This window comes from Aquila chrysaetos, chromosome 5 (assembly GCF_900496995.4).
Source record: "Aquila chrysaetos chrysaetos chromosome 5, bAquChr1.4, whole genome shotgun sequence".
Taxonomy (NCBI): domain Eukaryota; kingdom Metazoa; phylum Chordata; class Aves; order Accipitriformes; family Accipitridae; genus Aquila; species Aquila chrysaetos.
In genome coordinates this window covers 25,403,276-25,427,737 of record NC_044008.1, presented here as the reverse complement: position 1 = coordinate 25,427,737, position 24,462 = coordinate 25,403,276, and the positions used below count along the sequence as shown (strand labels likewise).

Genomic DNA, 24,462 nt, shown 5'->3' with positions numbered 1-24,462 from the left:
TCAAATCGATTATATAAACTCCAAATGCTCAGAAAGCTACAAAATCATTTTCTGCTATGCATAATAACACCAATTTTCTTTATCTGTTCTCAGAACCAGACCCACTTATGAGAAAGGTTCTGCCATGCTAGCAGGTTTAAATAAGACATAACTTTTCCATTGAAAACAAGCAGAGTCTTACATACCAACTGTGATGTCAACGCTGGAATCTCTAGTGAGATATTCAAGTACAGGGCCAGAAACATAGCCAGATCCAAGCAATAAAACCTTCTTCTTATTACCCATCTTCTGCAGCTGAGCGTTTTCCCTAGGAGGTGTTACAGGCAAAATTAAAACCCACACAGAAGAAGGAAACTGTAAGCTGCTAAAGCTAACAGAATAAATATGTTTTAGTAAGTCTACAAACCACAAGCTCTATTCAGACCGAGTCAAGTTCCTGGCTATCTAACCCAAGACTGGGCAACCACTGTCTAGTACTGCTTCCATTCTTCTGCCGCATAACTTCTAGTTTCTTTCCTCTAACATAAACATGATCAAATCCATCAACATCGCCACTGCTTCTACAACTGCTACTGGATCTTCAACAAAATTTTCCTCAGTTGTCACTATATTTTTCCCAATGGCCAAATTACTATAACCTGATCACTTGAGGACTGCCAAGCCGTCTATGTGATGCTGGGCTGTCAGAAAGGGATTCCAGGCTCTGCCTTCCTCCTTTTACATCACGGGTAACTGTTGAAGTTACAAAACCATGCTGGTGAAAGCATATTTTAGTGAAGTTATACTAGGTTCACATTAGGCCATCATAGGAACATGATAGTCAATAAAAGTCAAATAAAAGCTAATGCCCAATTAAGAAATCCTGTTTGCAGACAAGAACTCAGATTTGAAAACCATCACAGAGTGTTTCAATGAAGCTTCTACTACATTCCTAAATAAATTTAAGTAGCTCTCCTGTTGACTTTCAACATAAAATGTATTCACATCAGATTTTGCATTTCTTTTTGCCAACCAGAATAACGTTCAGCAGTTGTCTAAATATGCTTTCATAAATGTATAAATTATAGTAGGAAAACACATTTTGGTTGTTTATAATTATTTTTCCTTTTAGTTTAGATTTGCATTATGTTGTAAAATTAGGACTGTAAAACTGTATGTCTAACATATCATCACTATGCAGATAAAAACTATTTAACAAATAAAAAAAATTTTCTTAAAGCGCTTTTTATTGTTGAAGAAAAGGAAGCTGTTCATTGCCCTGTTGTTTAACCTAATTAATGGAGATTGAGGTTTGGCTTTTCTTATCCCATATCCTGAAAACAAATTTCAATAAATAGGTAGGACCTTTGAAGATACAGACTTATGGGAAACTTCATAAGTGTATAAGCAAGTTCCTCAATTTCCCCTTTATCTACTTAGAGTTTACAAAGGCATATACTGCATTGTGGATTATGCCACAGAGAGATTCCTGACCTCTACCTGACAAGCTCATGTCCACTTTGCTTAAACCTATTGTCCTTAGAAGAGGACTAACCATATGCCTTCTAAATAATGTTTGGTTCAGACCTTTTTGGGGCTCCACATGGCATCCATAAGTCAATTTTTGGTTGTGTTTTTTTGGTTCAAAAATGGCCATAATAATGAAGGATGGTGTTGGAGCCTGCCAGAGCAATACCTAATAGCATGACAACAAAAGCGGTACTGCATGACCTGAAGCATGGCATGAAGTACCCACATACATTTGGGGGAACAAGGCCTCAAACAATAGCTTTGAAAAACTACTCCAAGTGAAAAGAGTTAAATCAATACCAGATGTATCTGTATCATCTGTCTAAAGCACATTCAAGCCTACTAACTGTGTCTGAGTATTTGTAAAGCTTGAATTACTCTCCAAAATTCCACATGTTCCATCCTCCCTTCCCCCACTTTCCGGTTTGATTAAAATTTTTAACAGTCATTCTTTTCAATTCATTAAATCTGAATGGGATGTACCAATGTATCACCTCTCTAATCTATCCAATTTATTACTACAGATTACTGTGCATTTTGACCTTCATCCAAGTTTTACAGATTTGATTTTTTTTAAAAATTTAAATCATGATTTAATCCATTCACAGAAAGCCTCCTAAGCCCATCATATCCTTTCATATGACAAACCCAAGGACCTTCCTCCTACTACTATCAATTCTAATAGAACATCTTCTTCCACAGCTACACCCTCACGGGCAAGGGAAGAGAAAGAATTCTTCTCCACCCTCTACTTATAGGGAGCAGCAGTGGTATGCAGGAGCTTGGAGCAACAGTGTTGACGAAGGGAAGACTTCCAACATGAAAGCAAGCTGTATTTTGCAATCAAACTTCTTATCCTATTTATTAAAAACTTCTCCAGTGTCTAGAATGAGCTCACACTTGGATCAAACATAGCATGTCTGCTCTAGGACAGGCACAGACATGAGCTGCTAAATAACTCACCAAGAATGGGAACAGAATCTACACAGTCCCAGAAAAGAACATTTCAGATTATGCCTATTCTCTACATACAAGTTTAAATAATTCAGTTATGTTTATCGATGAACAAATAACAGTAATACTTAGAGGTCCACATTGTTAATGGGATATGCCATTGCAGTTGTGGATGAGGAACCGGTCGCAGGTATGAAGCAAGTAAAGGTGAAAAGATGGAGATAAATTCAGTAAATCAAAGTGCTCCTGCATTCTAATGGCACCCAAGACAGTTCAGCTCATACAGTCCAGCTATCTTGTCTGAAATGATCGTGGACTTCCAAAGGGTATAAGCAATTATTCTAGAGCCCTCAGAAACTAAACTAGACACAGCACAATACTGTGTTAGAGTAATAACACAAGCCACATAATTCCTACAGGCTCTAAACAAGAGCCTATCTCCAGCTAAACCATCACACCTTAAGCAGTAAAATCCCTGCTTTCATTTGCATTATCTCCAAAGTTTGCAAAGTAAAGGAGGGTATTGTTAGCAGGTCTTGCTTTTCTGACAGCTAAGTGAGCAACACCAATGAACAACTGAACATCACAGGCAACACACAGGTCTGCAGAAATATCAAAAAGCTACCCACAAAAAAACCCTTGGGAATGAAGTCTCCAGATTCTCAGAGTAGTTCACACAAGACCATGCAAGCGAATATGAAGAAAGCAAAAAAAAAACCAGATCATCATGCTGTGTGAGGAATAAGAAAATTTATTACTGAGACAGCCTCTTGAGGTGGTCTACCAAACAGCACACAACAAAAAATCACTGTGAGCTGAAGTCTTTGAGAGGCAAACAGCATGTTACTACGGGTAGAAAATGCACCTGTAGTTCATCATGCACAAGTTCATAACCAGAACTCCCAAAGTTCCCAAAGGACACTTGGCATGCAAAAGTCAACACACTATGCTTTTAGCGCGTAGGGCATGCAGTGCTTGTGGTCAGACCAATTTCAACTTTTATATGATGCACAGTGCAGCTGGCACTGACTATGAACATGAAGCCAGAGGTACCCACTTGTTGTCAAATTAACATTTTTCATAGGTAAAACATAGGTGTTTGTTAATAATAGGGAGCAAGGGGAAGGGAATGGATATCCAGGTTATTTATACTTTTGTTTGCTTAATCCACTCAATGCTACTTCTTTCACGTTACCACTGGCGGGTAACTACTGAGACAGGTTATGGATGAAGTGGTAGCTAAAGCTGTAGCTCCAGGAATATAATGAAAAGTCTGAGAGTCTCACAGAGGCTCCTGAATACATACAGTCACAGAACAATGCTATACAGCACAGCACTTGAGCCATACTAGGGGAAACTAGATTCAAGGTATATTAGAGAGCCTTTTCTTTTCAGCCATTCCTTTCAAAGGACTGTATGTTATATCCATTTTAAAAGGGCAAGGAGTAACAGAATAATATTGGCATGTGGCTGTTTTCTGCCTCTGGTAAAATGATCTTCATAATGTAAGAAAGAGAAGAATGACCACTTTCTCAACTTCAGTATAAGTTACTAACAACACATGTTAATGATTCAGGCAAAGTCCATGAAGAAAGAAGGAAATCATCAAGCTAGGAGACATTTAGACACAGTGCAATATAGCAATATTCCACCAAAACACAAGAGTAAATAAATGCAAAACAGAAGATAGAATGCAGACAAGTGTTTGGTTTTTTTTTTAAATTCTGAATTTTAAGAAGCTATACATTACCTGCTCTCCCTCAATTTCTGGATATATTCATACTTAGCTGTCAGTGAGCCATTGGATGCAATCACTGCCTAGAAATACATGAAACAAATTTTGAGGGTTTTTTATACCTGTATGTTTTAAAGCAGAGGAAGACAAGCAGAGTGCCAAATTGCAAAACTTACATCTCGAACAACAGATGAGTACTTCTGGCTTTCAAGAGGTTCTGAGCCTTCTGATAACAGCTATGGAGATATAAGTTATTTCAAATCAGGTCATTTTATTTCCCATAATTTTTTTCAGAGTAAAACATCAAGATTTTAAGCAACATTTAAATGCATGCAACAATACCAGTATCTTGTAGATCCGAAATTCTCCTGGCCCTGATCAGTGTCATTTGACTTTTATGAAAATACAGGAATTCAAACAGCAGTCTGATTGCGAGTGACTGTTGAGTGCCCCAAGAAAATCAGATTTAGACATCTACTGCAGGGTTCAGGAGCAATGAACTACCTGCCAGAGCCTGTTTCCTGCCCACAGAAAGTGTTCTTGACAAATCCCTAAGACATCCAGGTCACTAATGTCTCATTCACATGTTGCTTTTTGAAAGTATTGCCTCAAGACTTAGAAAGCTTTTTTTCTTTTTTTGAAGTACAAAGTCAGTTATGTTCTACAGCAGATTCCTTTTGAACATATACAGGAGACCAGAAAAGCAATAGACAAGCAGACCAAAGTCCGAGTCTTTTACCTTCGTGTTGGACACATAAGACCTTACCATCTCTTCAATATATGGGAAAAGCATATCGCCAAAGTACTCTGTTGCTTCTATAGGAAGCTGTGCTGGCAGATTGTCAATGGAACACATCAGAATCCCAGAGCCTTCAACACTGAAAGAGAGAACACAGCTCTTCTAAACTCCTTCTCCTTGGTACCTGAAAAGTACCACCTTTCAGAAGTGTTTTAAACACATGATTTTTCAATATAATGTTTCACTGTACAAATTACAGAGGAAAGCAATAAAAATTAAAGCTTCTCCCACCTGTCATGAATAATATGCTGGTCAGCATCATACATACAAAATGGACTATCAATTGTTGTACACTCCGTCATAAATTCTATAGATCCTCCAGTGTCTGCTGAAATGTCACATATTGCCAGAAGTCTAAAGCCATTAAACAAAAAAGACAAAGGAATAGAGCATTATCCAAATTCCTAAGAAACGTAGATATAAAAGATCGCAAGTGAACAGGAAATAAACATAAGATCTATCAGACTTGTAGTTTCATTCATCTTAACCAATTTAGAAGTCAACACAACACAAACAATGACATTGAGAAACATAACGGAAATCTGGTCCTACTGTAGTCATAAAATTTCCATTCTCATCAACAGGATCCATATTTCATGTGTAACTTCTCAAAGACCAGGAGAATCCACTCATTCATCATTTTTTCTCTGTAACCCATGTGCTGCCAACACCTCCCATTCATTATCCATCTACCAATTCCCCTGAGCTGTCAATGGGCAGTCCTGCACTAGAATAACTTCATCAGCATAAAGGGAAACCTAAAGAAGTGGCTGCCTCCTTTAAGTTCACAGATAGCTGGGGCATGTGGAGCATTCATTAGCCTAACTCACAATCTCTGGTTCCACTCAAGGTTAACACTTAAATTCTTTATTTGTCATGTGAGAGAAAGAAAGGTGCCAAGAGTGAGCAGAGAAGAGACAAAGACCTGCTTCCTCACCAGGATACGTTGCCACATCTTCCCCAAACCCATTGCCAGACCAGTCTCCTGGAGAACTATTACACAGGACTATTAGAGAAAGGGTGGCTCCCACCCATGCTGAATGGAGACTAACCCTGGATTTGTACCCCATGTTACATCCTTAAAGCTATTCAGGGTTATGAAGCTTTTCTGCTACCTGCTGTGGAAATCAGAGGTGTTAAGGAACAGTTACTGAACTTGCAGAAGCCAAATGACGGGGTAGGAAGAACTTGGCCAACAAGCTCTGCCCAGGCATAGAGACTTCTAGCAATAATGGTGCAGTAGGTACGCTTCCCAGATGTCGCACTGTTTGTATTGGATGCTGCACAAGGATCAATGGCAGAACTACCTTTGCAGAAAGACAGCTGATACCTGTCAATCATTTGTACTGTGATGTTTTCAAAAACTCTAAACTGTAGAAACAAGACTGCAAAGCACAGAAGAACAAAAGCAGAATCAATGGGGCATTATGCAACACGCAAGGAGGACGTAAGAAACAGAATAATTTGGTAGATACTGCTGTGAAACTGCCTAACATTATGACTTAATCATGGCGCTACAGAATTGTTACAAGTGAACTGAAGTGTCTTACTTGTGTGGTAACTCAGGACAGCCCCCCGTTGCACCAGCAGCAGACCTAACTGGCACCAGCAGCTTCTGAGCATCCTGTCGACTCAACAAGCGAGGAGTATGTTGTTCCCAGTATATGCCATTAATTAAACAAGTTGTGTAAGGTGCAACCTGCAAAGAAAGTTACAGATGCCTGATGTTCTCGTCTAGTACTTTAAGAAGTTGAAAGCACCTGGTCAAGTGTTTTAAATGAATGCTCTCAATCAGTGGATATGCAAAGGTGTAGTAACTACCAACGCTCTGTGGAAAACCTTCCATAAAAGAACAGAAGAGACGCTCACATCAGTGTTAAAGCGAGAAGTGTAAAGTTCTGGATGTTTATCATAGTCCACTGGATCATATAGTCCATCACATTTCCTTACAAGATGATGGTGACGACTTAACACTGTCCCATAGACTTTTCTGAGGTCTGAGGTTAAAAAAATAAAGAAATAAAATTAGCTGTTATACTTGGACAAAAAGGCTTCCAGTGTTTTCAATCACTTTATTGTCACAGCATACCTCCAGATCTGGAAACTTCCTTTAACTCATGTGGTTCCACAAACTCACATGGGAGGGCATTGAACATTTCTTGAGCACCCTGTAAACCATGAAGTAGGATTCAGAATGAGCAGAGAAGATAGAGTAACACTGCTCATTTGGTGTGTGAAAACAAATGTAAAAAAAGCCATGCACAACTTGACAGTCCTGCCAGAGAACATCTTCAGAGATGTACAAGCTGTTTCACACATGCCCCCGCTTACCCGAAACAAAGCTGCCTGGGCTCTACTTACAAGGAATTTACATCATTCCCCATTACTGCAGTATGCCTGACCCACAATCCAATGCCTGGTTTATATTTCTAATGGCAGAGCTGGGAGGCCTCAACTCAGCCACAATAGATGGTTTTGCTGCCAGTCTGAGCAGCGGTTTCTCTTTAGGGAAGGCCCCTGTAGCCACTCCTCACCAACCAGGCTGTTCTAAAGTCAAAGAACTTCAAGATGACTTTCCCAACAAGCTGTGATCATACAACACAGGCCTTTCAGACATGCCATCCTTTCGTCCAGAAAGCACACACTCGCATAGGCAGTAATTTCACTTTATAGCTGGAGCCTAGTTAACTGATCTTTGTTGCCAAAACCAGGGGTATGCCTTTGCTCTATGTCACAGAAAATAGCTCAGAAGTCCAGCACTTATAAGCTAAGTCAATGCTATAAAAACAGATATAAAAACTCAGCAAGTATTACAAAAAATAATTCTCTCCCCCCACACTTTAATGGGGTGATTCAACATACCTTGTGAGCCTAGAGTCAACAGAGGGGAGAGCGGGAGACAAAAATCATGCAGGTGGGAAAGGAGAGAGGAGCAGTAAGACTTAACCCATTTTTCATGATAAGAAATTAGCATGGTCAGCCTTATCAGGCATGATCTCACCTTAAAGGCATTAGTTTAGGGTACTTAAAAATTCTTACTGGGAAAGGAAAACCTGAAGTCTAAGCAAACAAAATTAACCCATCAACCCATTTAACCTGATACGCATCATATGCCAAGAAGTTCTATTAAAAATAATATAGCATTTCATCTTGAGGACAGAATTCTTACCTTAGAAACGTTACCAGTGCCTGTAAACACAAATGTTAAGGGCCCAACTGACTTTGGCATCAATCCCAGTGAAATTTCATACCCGGCATCCCGTACTGCCTGCACAGCCTGACTGCTATTCCTGTAGTTATGCGCCATCCCAATGTGCTGCAATCAAAGGCACAGAACCATCAAGATATTTTCCATATTCAAATACAGATAATTAGCAGATGCTCGAATGTCATTTTGCTAAAGAAAAATACATACACATATACTCTTACCATGAAGGGAGTGTGATGTCCCAGGGCTAAAAATCGCAATCCCAATCCATGCAGAATGTTGATCATTCCTATTGTTAAAACAAAAAAAGAAAAATCAGACCATCAGTGTTAATTATGAATATGCAGTTAGAAACCGCAGAGACTGGCTGAAGTCTAAAATCATCCTGGATATTTTTGCCTGTGTTCTAATATTAATACTTTACTTCTAAGGAAAGTCTACATAAAACCAGGGAAGGAGAAATTCAGTAGCAGGCCATGACCTTAAACCTGCTCTTGGCCCACATTATGCATTTCAGCACTATTTAATACTTGGCTATCCTTTTATGAGATGCATCCACATCACCAGATTCCAAAGAAGGAGATAATAAAGAGAGTCTCCTGATGAAAGAGAGTTGAAGTTCAGTAGAAAGGAATGAGAACCATGCCTCACAAAAATCAGTGTAAATGTAGAACAGTGACAAACAGATGTTGTTCAAACTCGCAGGACTGACAGCAGCCATTTCTTTCAAAAGCCTATTCAGTTGATCACTTGATATTTAGTCTGCCTCACATTAGTTGAATAGACAAATGGGACTTCAAGACAACATAAAATAGTAGATTTGTCAGGAATCCACAGGACTATTTGATGTGTAGTCTCATCAAAAGTAGGGAGCACAAAACAGAATGGAAAAAAGCTCTTAAAAGCAAGAGTTAAAAATGCAGTTAAAAACGCATTGCAAGCCTCAACTTTCAGGAAACGTAGACAACCAGAAGTATTACAAGAAGTTACTTGTTGCAAGCCTGCCTTTACTTTATGCACTATACCTGCTACACCAGCCCACTTTCCAAAGGCCACAACTCGCATTCCTTTATGATCAACCATTTTTTCATAGTCAATCAGTCGAATTTCCTGAAAATACATAGCAAACTGAGTATTAAAATTTTCAGTGAATGCAGTCAGTGGCACGTTGCTCTCCTAGGAACTACCTTTTCATATGCTTTTGTCATCCTTCATGATAGAGGCTGATGGGCATATATGAGAAAGGCAAGTAATTCATAACAAGATGTAAGTATAAAAATAAAAAACTAAAGGTTGCATTGAATTCTTGTTTCAAAGAGTCTTTGCACTGCCCGTGCACTCTTGGCACAGAGCTCCCCAATGGGCCACTCCAGCTGCTGCAGACCCATTCACATCCTCTGCCAAGAGGCTGCTCTTTCTGAGTGAACTGGCTGCCTCCCTCTCTAACGACCAACACGCACTCCAGCTTAATAACTTTCCAACAAGCCTTCGTGCTCACACAGCATGAACCTCCTTTTAGCACACGATACTTGCAACTCATCTGCCTCACGCACATAAACAGAGTAGCGCTGCAAGCATGAGATCCTCTGAGCAAGAAATACTCAGCTCCAGGAAAGGATACTGAAAACAGTCCTCATTAGCTCTCTACAAATATGTATGCTGAAAGTAACCACACTAGGCAGCAAGCTTTCGATCACACTTCAGCATTAGGTTCAGTTTCCACCCCATGCTAACAGCCAACTGTCTTCGCTATGACACAATTTACCTGTCTTAGAATCTCATCCAAAAGGGGCATGTTTGCCTCTTGGGCTTTAATAGTGTGAGAGAAGAAGGCATAGTTCTTTTTAGGGATTAATTTGTCCTCTGGAGGTCTCTTCACACCTAGTATCAGAGAAGCCTCGGAAATATCTTCTTGAATAATGCCACCCGCTTTGACATAATCCTATGAAAGAGAAAAATCAAAGTAAATTTTTCTAGTCTTTTTCATACTCAGATCTCAGCACAGAAGCAACTAGAACAGACCTCAAATAGATAATTCTACAAAGCAGAAACAAGTTACTGCATGTCATATGTTCATAAACCTCTTCATCAAAAGGGGTATCAAATATCAAACTGAATTTCCATGCTAATATCCTATTATACAAGGCCAAAACATAATTACATTAGTAAAATCCTTCATCTTAAATTCACAGACTACAAAAAGGATATTTACTACATTTAAAGTATCTTATAGTATTGCAATTATGAACAATCTTTTGTAATGTGTTGAAATACTTGGAAATAAGTTTAGAGAAATCTGACAAATTAATCTGAAGACTGATGACATGTGATTTTATAAAATTGTATAAGACTAAGTCCAAGCTGAAGAGCAACTTCTAAAAGAATGTTTTTCCATATCAAAATTTATTTTTGTTCTCCCTTATCTCAAAAACATATTAAAATTCCAGCTTTCAATATCATAGTTGTGTACCTAATGTGATCTGTGCTTTGGTGAAAACCAGTACTGTGCCTTAATTAAAAGGTGATATGTGCAAGTGATCACTAACTCCCTACTTATGTTTCAATTTTTGTCTGTTGGCTCACATACCTTACAGTAGAGTACTACTGCTGCTACAAGAACTGTAAAAGCTCTCACTCCTGAAGGTCACAGCATTAAAGAAAAAAAAACCCTCTCTCCTCATTTTACATGAGCAGGAATGGGATTCACCAGATTCCTCCTTCCTCTTTTTTTTTTTTAAATATGCTTATTTTTCAGAGTGTTGCCTCCATACAAACAGCAGACAAAACCACCAATGTTAAATGAATTCCCAAGTTTCTACTTCAAAAGCACCGACAACTTCTTCAGAGATGGATGCAAGGGCAAGAAATCAATAAAAACAACTCCAAAAACCCACCAGTGTGCCAACATTACATTAAAAGTCTAAACAAACTACTCCTTTTTCTCTCCACTAGGACACAATGACTCCTCACTTAACAACAAAATTAATAATACGTTTTCTCATGTATATCCTTTGAATATGATTTTTCCTGTACTATAGTTAATAACTGAACTATGGTTTTGCTTATCTAACTCAAAATGGGACCTTACCTTTTCATGGATGGCTCTCCGGTTTGACGGCTGCACCAAGACCTTGTATCCCATCTGCGTCAATTCCTTAACATGCTTTGGTGCCAGGGGTGCTCTTCTTTCCCATGCATTAACATCTTCTCTCCTGATTGCCAGCACAGACTTACGATGATACCAACACTTAGCATGATGGAACGCACACCTACCATTTGTGTGACTAAAGGCTCGGAGCATGGTAAAGCCTGATGGCAGCAAAGACAAAGTAGTAAAATAATACATGTATACATATGCTTCGAACATTTTTTGTGCAAAAGTTCTGGTCTCCTTTAACATCTGCTGTAAAACACAAACCAGAAACTTTATACTCTAGTTAAACCCTACTTTTGTGAGACATGAATTTACTTTCAGCGTACTTTGTTGCATCTCAGTTTGTGGGGTGTCGTTGCAGAAACAAATTGTTTGTACTACTGTAAAAGAAGGCTTTTAATGTGTTCAATGTACCAAGTGTTTAATTAGATAGCTTAAAAAGAATGCTGGAAACTTAAAGATACCAATTAAATTCATTTGCCAGCACAAACATGCAAAGACCAAGCACTTATCAAAGCTTGCACAAGAACAGTAAGAAGTAAAACACACAGAAAGTAGAACACAGGCTGTAATGCAAGCAGTTGATTAAAAGAGAAAGCCCAATATGTAAAACCAATGCTAAGTATTTTTACATAACTAATTCTTACACAAGCTGAAAATGGAAGGTAAGGACAAGACCTTAACTACTGCTTAGCAATCAGCATATATGTGGCCAGGAGCGACAGGTTTTCTTCCTAATAAAAATTTTATGCAAAGTGGAAAAGCTTCATTAGGACAGATTGCCACTGCAGAGGATTATCCCTTTATTTTCTCTCTCCTTGTCTTCACTCCCAGTGAAGCATATATGCCACTGCTTAGCTCTGCTGTGAATGGCAAGGGCTCTGCACAGGTCCAGCACCAAATACCTAGGAGCCTAAGGACTTCACATATTTATGTGACTAAAAGATGTGGCTCTCAAAGACAGAGGCTTCAAAGATGTGAACCTTGGTTCCAAAGCAATTTTAACTGATAATTACATGAATCTCTGTATCCGCATCACTTGGGAAATCTTGTTTGTACTCATGCCTCAATCTTGTAAAGTCTCTACACACCTAAAGCCTTAAGAGGTCCTGTTTAATTCCAGGCTTGCTTAAACAGAAAAACTAGCACACGAAGGAAGGCATGAACAGAAGGACACAGTCCTCTACATTAGCTCCTAGTGTGGTCTTACTACCGTTGCTAGATTTGTCCACCAACAGAAGTTACTGTACAGAAGTTGGAGCTACTTTATGACACTGCTCTTCAGCACACTAAGAGGATCATAGAATCATAGAATCATTTAGGTTGGAAAAGACCTTCAAGATCGAGTCCAGCCATCAACCATGCCCACTAAACCATGTCCTTAAGCACCCTGCCCACTCGCTTTTTTAATATCTCCAGGGATGGTGACTCAACCACTTCCCTGGGTAGCCCACTCCAATGTTTAACAACCCTCTCAGTAAAGAAATTTTTCCTAATATCTAACCTAAATCTCCCTTGCCTCAACTTGAGGCCATTTCCTCTTGTCCTATCTCCAGCCACCTGGCAGAAGAGACCAGCACCCACCTCACTACAGCCTCCTTTCAGGTAGTTGTAGAGAGCGATAAGGTCTCCCCTCAGCCTCCTTTTCTCCAGGCTAAACAGCCCCAGTTCCCTCAGCTGCTCCTCGTAAGACTTGTGAGAGCATGTCGGTACCTCCCGAAAACAGAGGAAGTCTTGTCACACAGTGTCACTGTTACTGCACACTAAAATATAAGGATGAGAGCAGTCCATACCAATGTACCTCATACCCAAGCCTGCAGCAGAGCAAATTTCCCTCACACAGAGGAGTCCTACAAGAAGAAAAATGCCTTTTTCAAGAGGGAGCGAGCTGCCCTGCACTTGCAGCCTGGGAGGGGGAACCAGGGCAGTAAGCAAACACTCTGCGTGACCTCTGGCAGGCCAGAAGTTCACACGCATGCCTCCCTGTGTACGCTCGGGCTTAGCCGCAGAGATACCGACATCCCGCTGTAAAGGTGAAAGTGTCTTTACAATTCAAAGCCTGCAGAGCTGGTGAGCCCTCCCTGGCCCCCTCAGCGGGCCGGCTGACCCGGGGAGCCGAGCAGCGCCGGCTCCTCGGCACCGGGGCTGCGGGGGCTCTTCCGCACAACTTTGGCTGGCACCGAGCAGCCGCTCAGCAATACAGCGAAGGCAAAACAAAGAAACAAACACACCAAAACCAGCAGCAACGCATATGATTACAGCGCACAATTTGAATACGGCCCTGTTTCTGGACCGAGCTGAATACACTCGCGCGGGCAACTTGTGCCTCCGCCTCAGACCCAGCTAAACCCGGCGCTGCCCGCGCGTTTCGCCCCCTCCGAACGAGGGGAGGCGACGCGCGGAAGGGGGAAAAAAAACCGACCCCACTGAGAGAGGCAGGGAGCCGCGGGCGGGCAGGGGCAGAAGCGCCGCGACCGGGCGGCGCCGGCGGCGGGAGGCCGGGGCGGAGCGGCCGCCCTGCCGGCAGCGCTGCCCGCGCGGAGGGCGGCAGGCCGCGCTCGCTGCCCCGCCGCGGGGAGCGCCGGGCACCGCCGCCGGGTGGCCCGGCGGGGCGGCGGGCAGCGCCGTACCTACCTCAGGGCGAGCGCGGCACAGCGCGGCCGCTCGGCTCGGCTCCCTCCTGCGGCCAACGTCCGGCGCGCCGCCGACGCCCGGGGCGGCAGCCAACCGCCAGCCGCCCTCCGGCTACGCCCTTCGCTGCCCGCCAATGGCGAGGGGCCCTGGCCGCGGCGTCACGGCGCCCGCCGGCACGCCCCCCTCACCGCCCCCGGTTCCTGGAAGGCCCCGCGGCCGCCCCCCCCTCCCCCGGTGGCCGGCCCGGCGGGCGCGCGGCCCCTCTAGCGCCTGCGCCGCGGGGGAGCCCCGCCCCCCACGGCCCCTCCCCCCCGCACCGGCACAATTCCCCCCCCCCCCCCCCGTCCGGCCGGCCCCCCCATCTCCCCCTCGCCGCCCCCCCGCCCCGTGGCCGGGGCCGGGGCCGGGGCCGGGGCGAGGCCGAGCAGAGGCCGCGGCTGACCCGTCACAGCCCTGCCCTCCCCGCGGTCCGTTTCGCTGCTGCTCATCGGCGCGAACGGTGGGCGTACGTTCTGTCACGTCGTTCCTTTCGGGTGTCTTTGACACGGTACGGGAAACGGCGGAGGCTATCTCGTCCGACAGATCGAACCGGTACGCGATTTCCTACGTGTGGTGTTGCCGATCTTCAGCTGGAGCTCAGTCCTTGAACTGGGTCCTTTATGATGGGCCTCAACTGCTAAGTTGGCTCATCGCAAATAATAACGCGATGCCGTAGCCGTAAATCGTGAAAATTATGAGGCGTGTGAAACCAAAGCCAAGCCAGCGTCACGCACGGGGTTTGTGGGGTGAAGAAGAGCTTTCCTGTCAGAGAAAGGCAGGCTGCGCGCTGTGGAAAGTACACCTCCGCGAGTCTCCAAAGGATGGAGGTCGTTGCTGTTACCAGTCTCTGTTAGCGGGTGTGAGGACACGGCTACAGAGTGTGAGAACATGAAGCATCATGACTGCACTCAGCAGAAGCCACAAGGACTAAAGGGCCCGAGGAAAATTTGTCCTCATCCCACTTTGCCACAGCAAGGTCTCGCTGTGATGAGGGAGAAGTTGGAGCCGTGGCGCAGCCTGCTTCACCTGTACTAGCTACTACTACTTGACCTCTTCTGAAGAGAGTTAAATTTTGACAGTACAGCCGCTACATGGCTTTAGAGGTACCTCTTCATAGATTACTTTCTCCTTATAGTTTTCTTACTTTTCTTTAAAACATGCCCTTTTTTCATGATATGACCCTTAACTTTTCCCTCTCCTCCTCCTGCTTCTGAAGGCAGCATTCGACTGACAATGATAACCTGTGGCTTCAGTTCCTTGGTTTAGATCCAAGCATTTTCCTAATTCACCAGGGCAGGACAGGAGAGCTGGAAAACAGCAGCAAGGCTTGACCTGCACTTCAGGTTTGCTACTGTAATACAAATTATATGGGGAGGTGAGCATTAGGGAGTGAGACCCAGAACGGATCAGCAGAGATTTTGGGGGTGAAAGGAGGTAAGGACTGAAGGGGAAGATCTGTGTTGTATCCTTTCAGAGACTGGAAGTGAACATCAGGGAGTGAGACCTGGAATGGATCAGCAGAGGTTTTGAGGGTTTAAGGCCTCAGCAGAGCAAACAGAATCAGGGATGTTTAGGGATACTGTATGAGTACAAAGTCTTTCTCTCCGCTCACTAACTCCCACTCTTCCCTGCCGAATCTCCATGTCCAGAACCTTCTACAGTCTGCCTCATCTTCCTGCAGGATTTTCATCCCTTTCCTTTCTTTGCTGGAGAAGAAAGTTACCTCTGCCAACTAATGCCTGGACCTTTCTTTTCCCTGTCTCTCTGAGGTATGAGGTCTACAGCACACCCAGCCCTGCAGAAGCTCCTGTCCATCCTTCTGCTCTTCTTGGGATGAGGTCCATTGCAGTAGATAGGGGCTGGGTCCATAGGTGGGAAGAAGTGGTAGGGGAGAGCTGGCTAGAAGGACTTGAAGAGCACTGGATTTGGGAATCCTTCTGCCATGAGAACAAGGGCGGTAACTGCTCTTGGTTTCCAACTAAATAGAAGTAAATTAAAAAGCTATAACAACAACAACAACAACAAAGACTTTCTGGATCAGAAGACAGATTGTCGAGATACAGTCTGCGAACGTACCATGGATTGCAAACTGCCCCCTTGCTTGGGGTCAGAGGAGGAAACCATACCTCTCAACCACCCTGCAGAGATCAGCTTGGGCAGGAAGCTAAGGCTCCAAAACCAGCTCCTACATATAACATTATTAAAATGTATGAATCAGTTTCATCTGAATATTGAGGACCCAAAAGGATTGGGATAGATCTGTCTGTCAAGCAGTAAGAGACATGAAGAGCCTTATGTTCCCTTTGGGCCCAAGAAACTGTGAGGCACGACAAGCTTTTTGCTTGGCCCCAAAGACTTCAGGAAATACTGCTGTTGCATGTTGCCTTTCGTTGGCGTGGCGACCTGATTCAGGAACGGCAGGGCGACCAACCCCAGGCCGCTCGGGCCATCAGCTCACGGACACCAATGTGGTGGACGGCAAATGGCGTTTATTTGTGAGTGACACGGCATTATATAGCTTGGGTTTATGATGTCACTTCCGTCCGCTTACCTCATAAACTAAGCGTTATTGGCTACCTGGAGAGGGGCCCTACCTTTCCGTACAGCGCGACATCTTCCGGCCGCCAGACCCTAACTACCCACAGTTGCACAAGGGCATTGTGTATATGCCCCCAGTGTCTAATTTCCACTTTGTGGGCTTAATACAGCACATATAGTTCTATAACTTACATGTGTAGAGCATAAATATATCCATGCCTTCTAGAAATTGTATCTTTTTTTCCTGTTTTATTGATAAAATTTGCCAATTTTTTTTGCCAAAATTTGTGACTCTTGCACAGCCTGTCTTTGATTAAATTAATGAAAGTATTTTAGGAGCTGCTTTGTTTGTTGAATGAATTGGGAACCAAACCATGATGAATTTATTGCAGTAAGTAGACCTCAGCAAATCTACTTGAAGGAGGGCATTTATAATTATTTTCCAAGTTTTCAATTTTTTTGGAAGGTCTTTCTTTGAATAAGATGTTATCTCAAGACTGTCTACAATAGTTTCTTATAGGTTTAGTGTCGAATTATGTCTCAGCACTCACTTGTTCCAAATTTTGCAGACAGGAATCTGGACCCAGAGAAATGAAGGCTGAAACCCCCAACATGCTCTGTTTTGCACTGGAGTTCCCAGGCCTGAGCTGGGAGCTCAGCCTTTACACTACAAGGAAATGCGTGGAGAAAGGTATTTACAGAAACTGAGCGGGAGCCATCCTGGCAACACAGCGGAGCATCCCAGGAGACGGCACTGTGCCTGAACCTAATGCTGCTCAGAAAGGAGCTGACTTCTTTTGCCAAGAGCTGTCAGCTGTGAACTCTCCCCAGGAGTCTGGCACCTTTGCCAGGCCATGTCTGGCTTTCCAATGGAAATGTTACACAGATAACACTCCCTTGTCTCGCATGCTCCAGTTTGGCCACTAGCCAAATGCTTAGAGCCCTCTACTAGAAAGCTGAGGGCTATTTTCAAAGTTGCAGTGTCATTCAAAACATAGAGTTCAAAGCATGTGTCTGTAGCATAAGCAACTAGAAAATTGGGGTTTCTAAGGTGAGCCTCTTTCAGCTTTTTACCTTGGCAGATACTCTGTGTAAATGACTACTTATAACTGAAGGGTCTTATATCTGAGTCACCACTGAATGCCCTAACTAGTGTGATGGGAATGAAAAACTTTTTATAAGTTTCCACTGTCCTTTCTGGGGGCCATGATATGGTCTAGACACCTGCTGGATTCGCTCCTGTAGATGAGAAGGGGAGGTTGATTCCTAATTTGAGAGTGTTGCTTGGATATAAGCAGGAATGAAGGTCCAGTCAGCTCTGCAGACACAGAACTGGATTTTAAAAAACAGTGGGTAAAACCTTTTTTTAACATCAAAGCATTTCACTTTCAAAACATTTCTGTTTGAAAGAACTTTTTATTTTGAGGTTCCTTCATGTATATATAAAAGAGACTTAACTTTTAGCTAAAAATCTATATATGCCACTTCACTTGGGGTCGAGGTATTCTTTCTATAGTTTGAAATTATTGGGGTTTATACATTTTAGTTTACTGATTCTGTTAGAATGTTCTTCTAGGGAAATGAAGTTCCAGGCTGGGCCAAAACAGTCAGCTAACCAATGATCCATCCATCTCTATTCACAGAGAGATACTTGGTGTCTCTGGCTGTATCCAGCATAAGTGCAAGTAGGAGGAGCAGAGCAAGTAAGGACGTGAATGAGATACTCCGCCAAAATGCCTATCGGAGAGTTGGTTTCTGCTACAGATTTGCCATCTTTCTGAAGGGAAGTTGAGAATTTTATCAGCACCATTTAAGTCTCTTCCTGCATCTAAAACAGACCAGGTGAACTGCACTCTGAAAGTGCCTATTGTGCTGCATAGAGAAAAAGGCAGCCTAAGTAATGAGTGTGGGCTCATGCTGTGACAGTATAAAGCCAGGTCAGATGAATCCCACCTGCACTGTACTGTGTTCCAGACAGGGAAGGCAGAATTGCTTAAAAAGAATAAAACAAATCTGGAATTGAGGTTTTACAAAACATGCTAGTATGGAATTGGAGCTGTTTTCTGTAACAAATAGCTCCTGTTTGGGGTGGACTGTGATTCCACCTGTCTGACAATCCCTGATTATAAGGTCTAATTCTTACCCAGCTGGAACGCTTTTTACCCAGCTCTGTGGGGGGAGTGCTGACTTCCATTACGGTAACAATAAACTCCCAGAGCACCTAAAGAGAGGTGGACTTCATAGATTTTATTCTTAGAATATCAAGGATAAATCTTGAATCCATTGAAGTAAATTAAAAACTCATGCCAACTTCTGCTGGGCTAGGGTTTATCCCTAGGTCTCAAATGAACAGGGGAAAAAGAGATTTTTGCAGACTGTGTATCTACCTGTCAAACTCTGTTTCTTGTTTAATTCTGATTTTATACTGCAGAGATCAAGAAGCTCCAAGAAGCTTTCAGGCTTTCAGTCAGAATGAGGCTATTGAAAAACATGACCTTTTATTCAAAAGCCACTACCTGCAGTGGCTGTTGACTGCCACTGTGAATACTGACCTCACAGCAGAGTACTCGACATCACTGAACAGCACAGTGTTGTGTTCCCTACAGTCATGTAGAGAATATATTTACATTCCTATTGCCCAGTAGGGGAAATTGCCATCTCTCAGGGCTTACAGCACCCCCAAAGAAAGACCTTCTACTTTTAGTAACACCTGAGGCACGGGGTATATCTGTTCACATTTGTACACACTAGAATTCGCAGTAGCATCATATACGGCCATGTTCACCATAAAACTTGCTAGCTTTGCATTTGCAGTGCATACTCAGACTGCTGCATCAAATTGAGATGCCCTTTTAAGTCATTCTCATCATTCCCAAGACCCCACATAAGTATTTTAAAATTGCTCTGCAAATAAACCTAAAGACAGAAAATTACAGCCTGAGATACCAAATTAGTGAATTGACTCATTAGAAGACAAGTACTAGGTTCATTCCAAGAAACCACAGCAGCTCAGCTAAAATAATCTGTCTGAAATATACTTCCATAAGAATCTTCATTGAGTCTATTAATTAGACTTACCGATGTTCACGCTAGTAGGGCTTTCAAGTCAATAACAATCTACCACTAAGTATGGATCCATAGTGCGAATAAAATCAAAACCGGGGCCTTCTTTTGAGAGAATCAGGGTTTAGTGCTTAAAGAGTCCATTAAAGCAATTATGCCATAGCTGCATTAAAAGTGCAACCTTGCTTCTGAGGATCCTTCAGCAAATAATGGTTGTCCCTGCCGTAGCTCCTCCAACGGCAGTTTGTGTCTGTCAGAAAGGGCTGACCTTCTTCTAAAAAACCATAACAAAACCCAACAGCTTTTTGCATTTATCTAGTGCTAATGTCTTTATCAATTTGGCAGTAGGAGAATGTGTATTATTCACATTTTAAAGCTGGGAAAAATGACAGAAAAATTATGGTTCAGCCCATGATTCACATTCAGATCAGTGTAAGAACAGAAGTTCAGGACTTGACTAATGTTTTTTTGCAAGAGTTCTTGATTCTTTATGGGCCTTTAAAATCAGAGATTTAAAAGTTCTTTCAACAAAACCATGAAAATAGTAGGAATTATATAACGTGTATAGTGACAGGTTCTAGACCGGCACAACTATCTCTGTAGCCATGTAGTAAAACAGAAGTGAGCTGGCTGAAAAAAAAAGCTATTTTTTAAATGAGGATACTTTTCATTCTCCAGTACAACTCAGCAGGCTCAAACAACTGAAGGTGTGTGCAGGCACGGGAACAAAGTGGGACAGGGATGGGAGGAGGGAAGGATGATGTCTGTTTAAGCCACGATTGCTGATGAAAAAAAAATGCATGTTACACTATTGCCTTAATATGCTGGGGTGCAGCTTCCATTGAGAAGTACATGTTGGAGCAGGTCCTGAAGCACAGGGTGTAACCAAAATTTTACCCAAGAATAACAACCAGCGGTCCCAATCTAGGTCCCCAGTGTGCTCCTGCGTGTCATCAGGGTGAAAGTACACCCAAGGGTCAGCCTTCAAATGACATGTGATTTCTGGGTGTCATAATAAGGCAATTCTGAAACATCTTTGGAAAAGATTAGTCAAAACATTTCTTCGAAGGCACTTCTACTTTGACCCAATTTGTGTGCATACTGAAATGCAGAAATTACTCTTTAAATCTGGTTTTCACTTCTGTTCAGTGGTTCAGCTGTAAACTGGACTATGGTTAAATTAGAAAGGAAATGCTTATATCACCAGAAGCTATGGGTAAAAATCAGGACATAATCTAATGAGTCTTTTGCATTCCTAATTTCTGTGGTGCACTAAAAAAGAACAACCAAGGATGCAAATGAATGAAAAGAGGCATATCATGAATGATCATGCTTCCATTGTTTCCTTTGTCTAGTAAGAAAAATACCAAGGCGCAGAAAAAGTTTACCTGTTTGATTATACATACAAACAAAAACAGTTCAATTGTCAGCCTGTGTGTAGTGAAGCTAGTATTGACCTCAGAGCTATATAAATAAAATGTGCAAATTGCTTTATACAATATGTCCCTGTGTAATAAATGGATCTCACCGGTTATGGTTTATCATGACAGCCCACCAAAATGTAAGGTTGTACCATATATAAATGACTGGGTTTATTTTAGCTAGTCTATAATGTTATTGGAAAATGGAGATGAGGATTCGGCTGCCACCAGATTTTCCCATATTCTGATCAAAATTCTTCTGTGAGACCAAAAGCAGTTAAAATTTAACGTACTGAGATTACCCATTACACGTAATTGAGATTACCTTCATCTCTGCAAGGGAAGAGGCCACTTGGACACTTCCCCTCAGTTTTGGAGTTGCAGCTTCCCTGTAGCATGAGAAGCGCAACTGCATTTTGGCCTATACAAAGAAATTTCTTTATGGTTGTCTATGGTTGTTTAAAGTCAAAACTGATTCTCTAAACGTAACATGCAGTTTGTTCATGCAAAGGTGCATAGCAAGCCCAGAGAGGTTACAAATACCCACATCTAATTAAACTCTTTTTCCCAAGTTTTACCAGCCTCTATGCAGGCAGCTGCTTACATCTCTAGCAGGGAGACCAAACCTCTGATGATGACTCTCTTCTGGTAAAAATGTCACCTCCAGCATCTGAAACCTGACGCTGTCTGCTGGAGAGGTAAATACCAAGTTATGTCCTTTTGATCCTCAGCTCTGGCATTGTGAAGGAGGAATGAGAAAACAGACTTGCTATGCAGGATGTAAGTGTCTTATTTGCCATTTCACAATTAATGATTCTATTATTAGTGCTTCTTTAAGACGTGAGGCCTTTGCTATCTGTTTTTCCTCTGAGGTCCCTAACAGCTCTGGTAACTCTGTATAGTCCAGTAGAATCAAACTGCTATGAGGAAGAAGATCTGATAGTCCCAAAAGTAATAAAGTGTCATCCTCATTCCTACCTTTCCCTCCTGTTCATGAAAAGAACCCAATGAGTAAAGGAAGTGCAGAGAGTTTTAACCCCTCTGTCCTGGGCAGAGCATGATTGCAAGACTTTTACTGGGATCACCTTCCCGATAGAATTATGGAGGACAAAACTCCACTCTAGCATCATTATAACTACTTCACTCTTCTGTACCAGCTCAAAATCTTTGAAGGTTTTGAGCACTTTTCAGCATGAGCCACATGCTGCTTCTGTGGCTGGATGAAAATACATTCATGTATGCCATGGCAATTTCTACATCCCTTCTGAGACAGAGTCAGAGGAGCTAGCTAGAACTTCTTTGAATCCACAAGATGAAACCAGGAATTCAGAAAGTCCTTCAGAACAGTGGAATACTGCTTGAAGCCTGCCTGCAAGTCCATCTTTGCACCTTTGTAAGATCAGATGTAGAAAGATGCATGCATTTTGCCCAGTTGCAAGTCTTTCAGTGTCTCATCTGTTCTACCAGAGGCAACTCTGGTAGCCCTGCACTTTCTACAGATAGGCAGAACAATGCAGCTCCCCCTTTCCTCGGCACCACTGCCCTCACAAAAAGTGTCGAAGATACCTGGTGTGTCATTGCCCTGCATAGCAAGATGTATTGCAGCTGGCTCCCCTTTGTTGAGTGCTGGGAATTGGCCAATTTGCTTGCCCTGTTTCTGTTGCTATATCTATAAAACTAAAGCCTTACCCAGACAGGTACACAATGAAACTGCCTACATCCAGCATGACCAAAATTGCCTTCTCTAGCATCAGTGCTTCTGCTTTTAAAAAAAGCTAGTGGATGGAGATTTGAGTCATATGTACATACTGGACTGGAAGGTGATCTTCAGGAAGCCGAGTATTTCTCTGCCCTTGGCTTGTTCAAGAGATTAGCAGCATGAAGGCCATCCAAAGAGTTTGCCTGATATTTGTGTCACCAGATTAACTAGGATACTCCCTCTCCAACCTTCCCCCATCACATAGTTAGGACCATGCTGCATTTTCATCTACCTTTTACCCCTTGGTCTTAATTTCCATTTTGTTGCTTTGTTCCAATCATCAATTCTTCTCTTTCAGTTTCAGCCACTTGGAGTAACAGATTTTCTGACTCAAGCAAGAGTGGGGGTTGCCAGGTTGGGGTTTAGTTTAGGGCAAACTCTCAGAGATAGGGCCAGCTAATATGTTCCACCAGCTTACTACTACAGTTGCTTTCAATATCTTCCTTCTCTGATACCACTGGCTAGTGTGTCTCCTGCCTACTACTACTTCTCATCAACAAGCTTTGGTCTTTGTCCCGATCTAGTGTGATTCCCTGCTTGCTCATCTCGATAAAGCAGAACGATTACTTGAACCTTGTTTAGATTTTTTGAGTCTAGCTTCTGTTTCTTCACATCTACACAGACTGCATCTCATAATTTGTCTTTTCTGTGTCCTCTTTCTCTGTCTAGAGAGATCCCCAACTGTCTTTGCCGGTTTGGGCAGTACTTCCTTTTCACTGAAACTCTTTTTTCTCAAGCCTGGTGTTCCCAGCTTACAACATCTGAAGTGCGAGTTTCATTCAAGATCACGCTCCCAGACACGCACACACACTCCCTCTCAAGCTTACAGCTCAGGGAGCAGGATTGGCTTCCCAATTAATAGCTCTTCCATTATTCCCTAAAGGCTCTTAGTATTTTTCCCTGGTGAGATCTTATCCCTGGCATTGTTTTGTTTCCTCCTTGCTCTGCCTTACATTCTACTTCTATTTATCAGAGAGGTATTTTCAAGCTGAGGTAGATACCAACATAAATTAATAAATAAATAAATCATACTAATCTCATCTTCTTTCTTCACAACGTGAGCTTTCCACCCCAAAATTTGTTAGCTGATGAAGCCTGGATTGAAATCTTTTTTTCCCCTGTTCTTCTCCAAAATAGGGAGTGTTCTTACCTGATCGTTAACTGTAAACTGTGGTACATTAGGGTAAGAGCCTGAATAGCCTTGTAAGGGGGATGAAGCCTGCTTTGCTTTTCCATCCATGTAGCTATGGCGATTCCTTTCACTCCACCATCTGGAAGAGTGCAGTGCAAATGAAAAACAGCTCTCCACAGAGGGAATATGAGGGCCATGAACAGGACCTAGACTAAAAAATCTAATGCCATGAAGATTTTCCCATCTTTTTAAGGCCCCTATTTTGCTCTGTGAATTTTATGACCTGGTTCCTTTTGCCTTGCAGCTGATTCCACCTGCCCAGGAATCTGCCCAGGTGCCTGACACATAAAATGCTTCTTTTGGCCTACCCTTTAAAAAATACTTTTGTACCCCATAAATACCTCATAAAACATCATACCATTAACAAAGGCACATCATCTTTCTATGTGATTTCCAACATTTAGATTTTAAATCTGATATGTTTAAAAACATTATAGGAAAAATTATAGACCCACTA

The 24,462-nt window shown here is 42.4% G+C and overlaps 1 protein-coding gene and 1 long non-coding RNA gene across 5 annotated transcripts in view; one reads left to right on the top strand and one right to left on the bottom strand.

The window, feature by feature from the left end:
• Positions 1 to 14,117, bottom strand: part of AASS (aminoadipate-semialdehyde synthase) — a 32,896-nt gene extending 18,779 nt beyond the window's left edge. Inside the window, exons 1-14 of one of the 4 annotated variants that reach the window (XM_041123986.1) lie at positions 13,994 to 14,117; positions 11,294 to 11,514; positions 9,971 to 10,147; positions 9,231 to 9,315; positions 8,427 to 8,494; positions 8,167 to 8,313; positions 7,087 to 7,165; positions 6,867 to 6,994; positions 6,548 to 6,696; positions 5,229 to 5,351; positions 4,965 to 5,076; positions 4,375 to 4,434; positions 4,214 to 4,281; positions 186 to 307 (exon numbers count right to left, since the gene is read on the bottom strand). In XM_041123986.1, coding sequence (XP_040979920.1) covers positions 186 to 307; positions 4,214 to 4,281; positions 4,375 to 4,434; positions 4,965 to 5,076; positions 5,229 to 5,351; positions 6,548 to 6,696; positions 6,867 to 6,994; positions 7,087 to 7,165; positions 8,167 to 8,313; positions 8,427 to 8,494; positions 9,231 to 9,315; positions 9,971 to 10,147; positions 11,294 to 11,506 — 1,531 coding nt within the window. In that variant the 5' untranslated portion in view covers positions 11,507 to 11,514; positions 13,994 to 14,117. Of the gene's footprint in view, positions 1 to 185; positions 308 to 4,213; positions 4,282 to 4,374; positions 4,435 to 4,964; positions 5,077 to 5,228; positions 5,352 to 6,547; positions 6,697 to 6,866; positions 6,995 to 7,086; positions 7,166 to 8,166; positions 8,314 to 8,426; positions 8,495 to 9,230; positions 9,316 to 9,970; positions 10,148 to 11,293; positions 11,975 to 12,943; positions 12,963 to 13,993 lie in introns of those variants that run through there. The other 3 variants (XM_030015116.2, XM_030015115.2, XM_030015118.2) reach the window with 3 other exon arrangements.
• A 273-nt stretch (positions 14,118 to 14,390) lies between these two features.
• Positions 14,391 to 21,127, top strand: LOC115342177. Its single transcript, XR_003923663.2, has 2 exons — positions 14,391 to 15,135; positions 17,140 to 21,127. It is a non-coding gene; the product is annotated as an uncharacterized LOC115342177 (long non-coding RNA).
• The last annotated feature ends 3,335 nt before the right edge of the window (positions 21,128 to 24,462 follow it).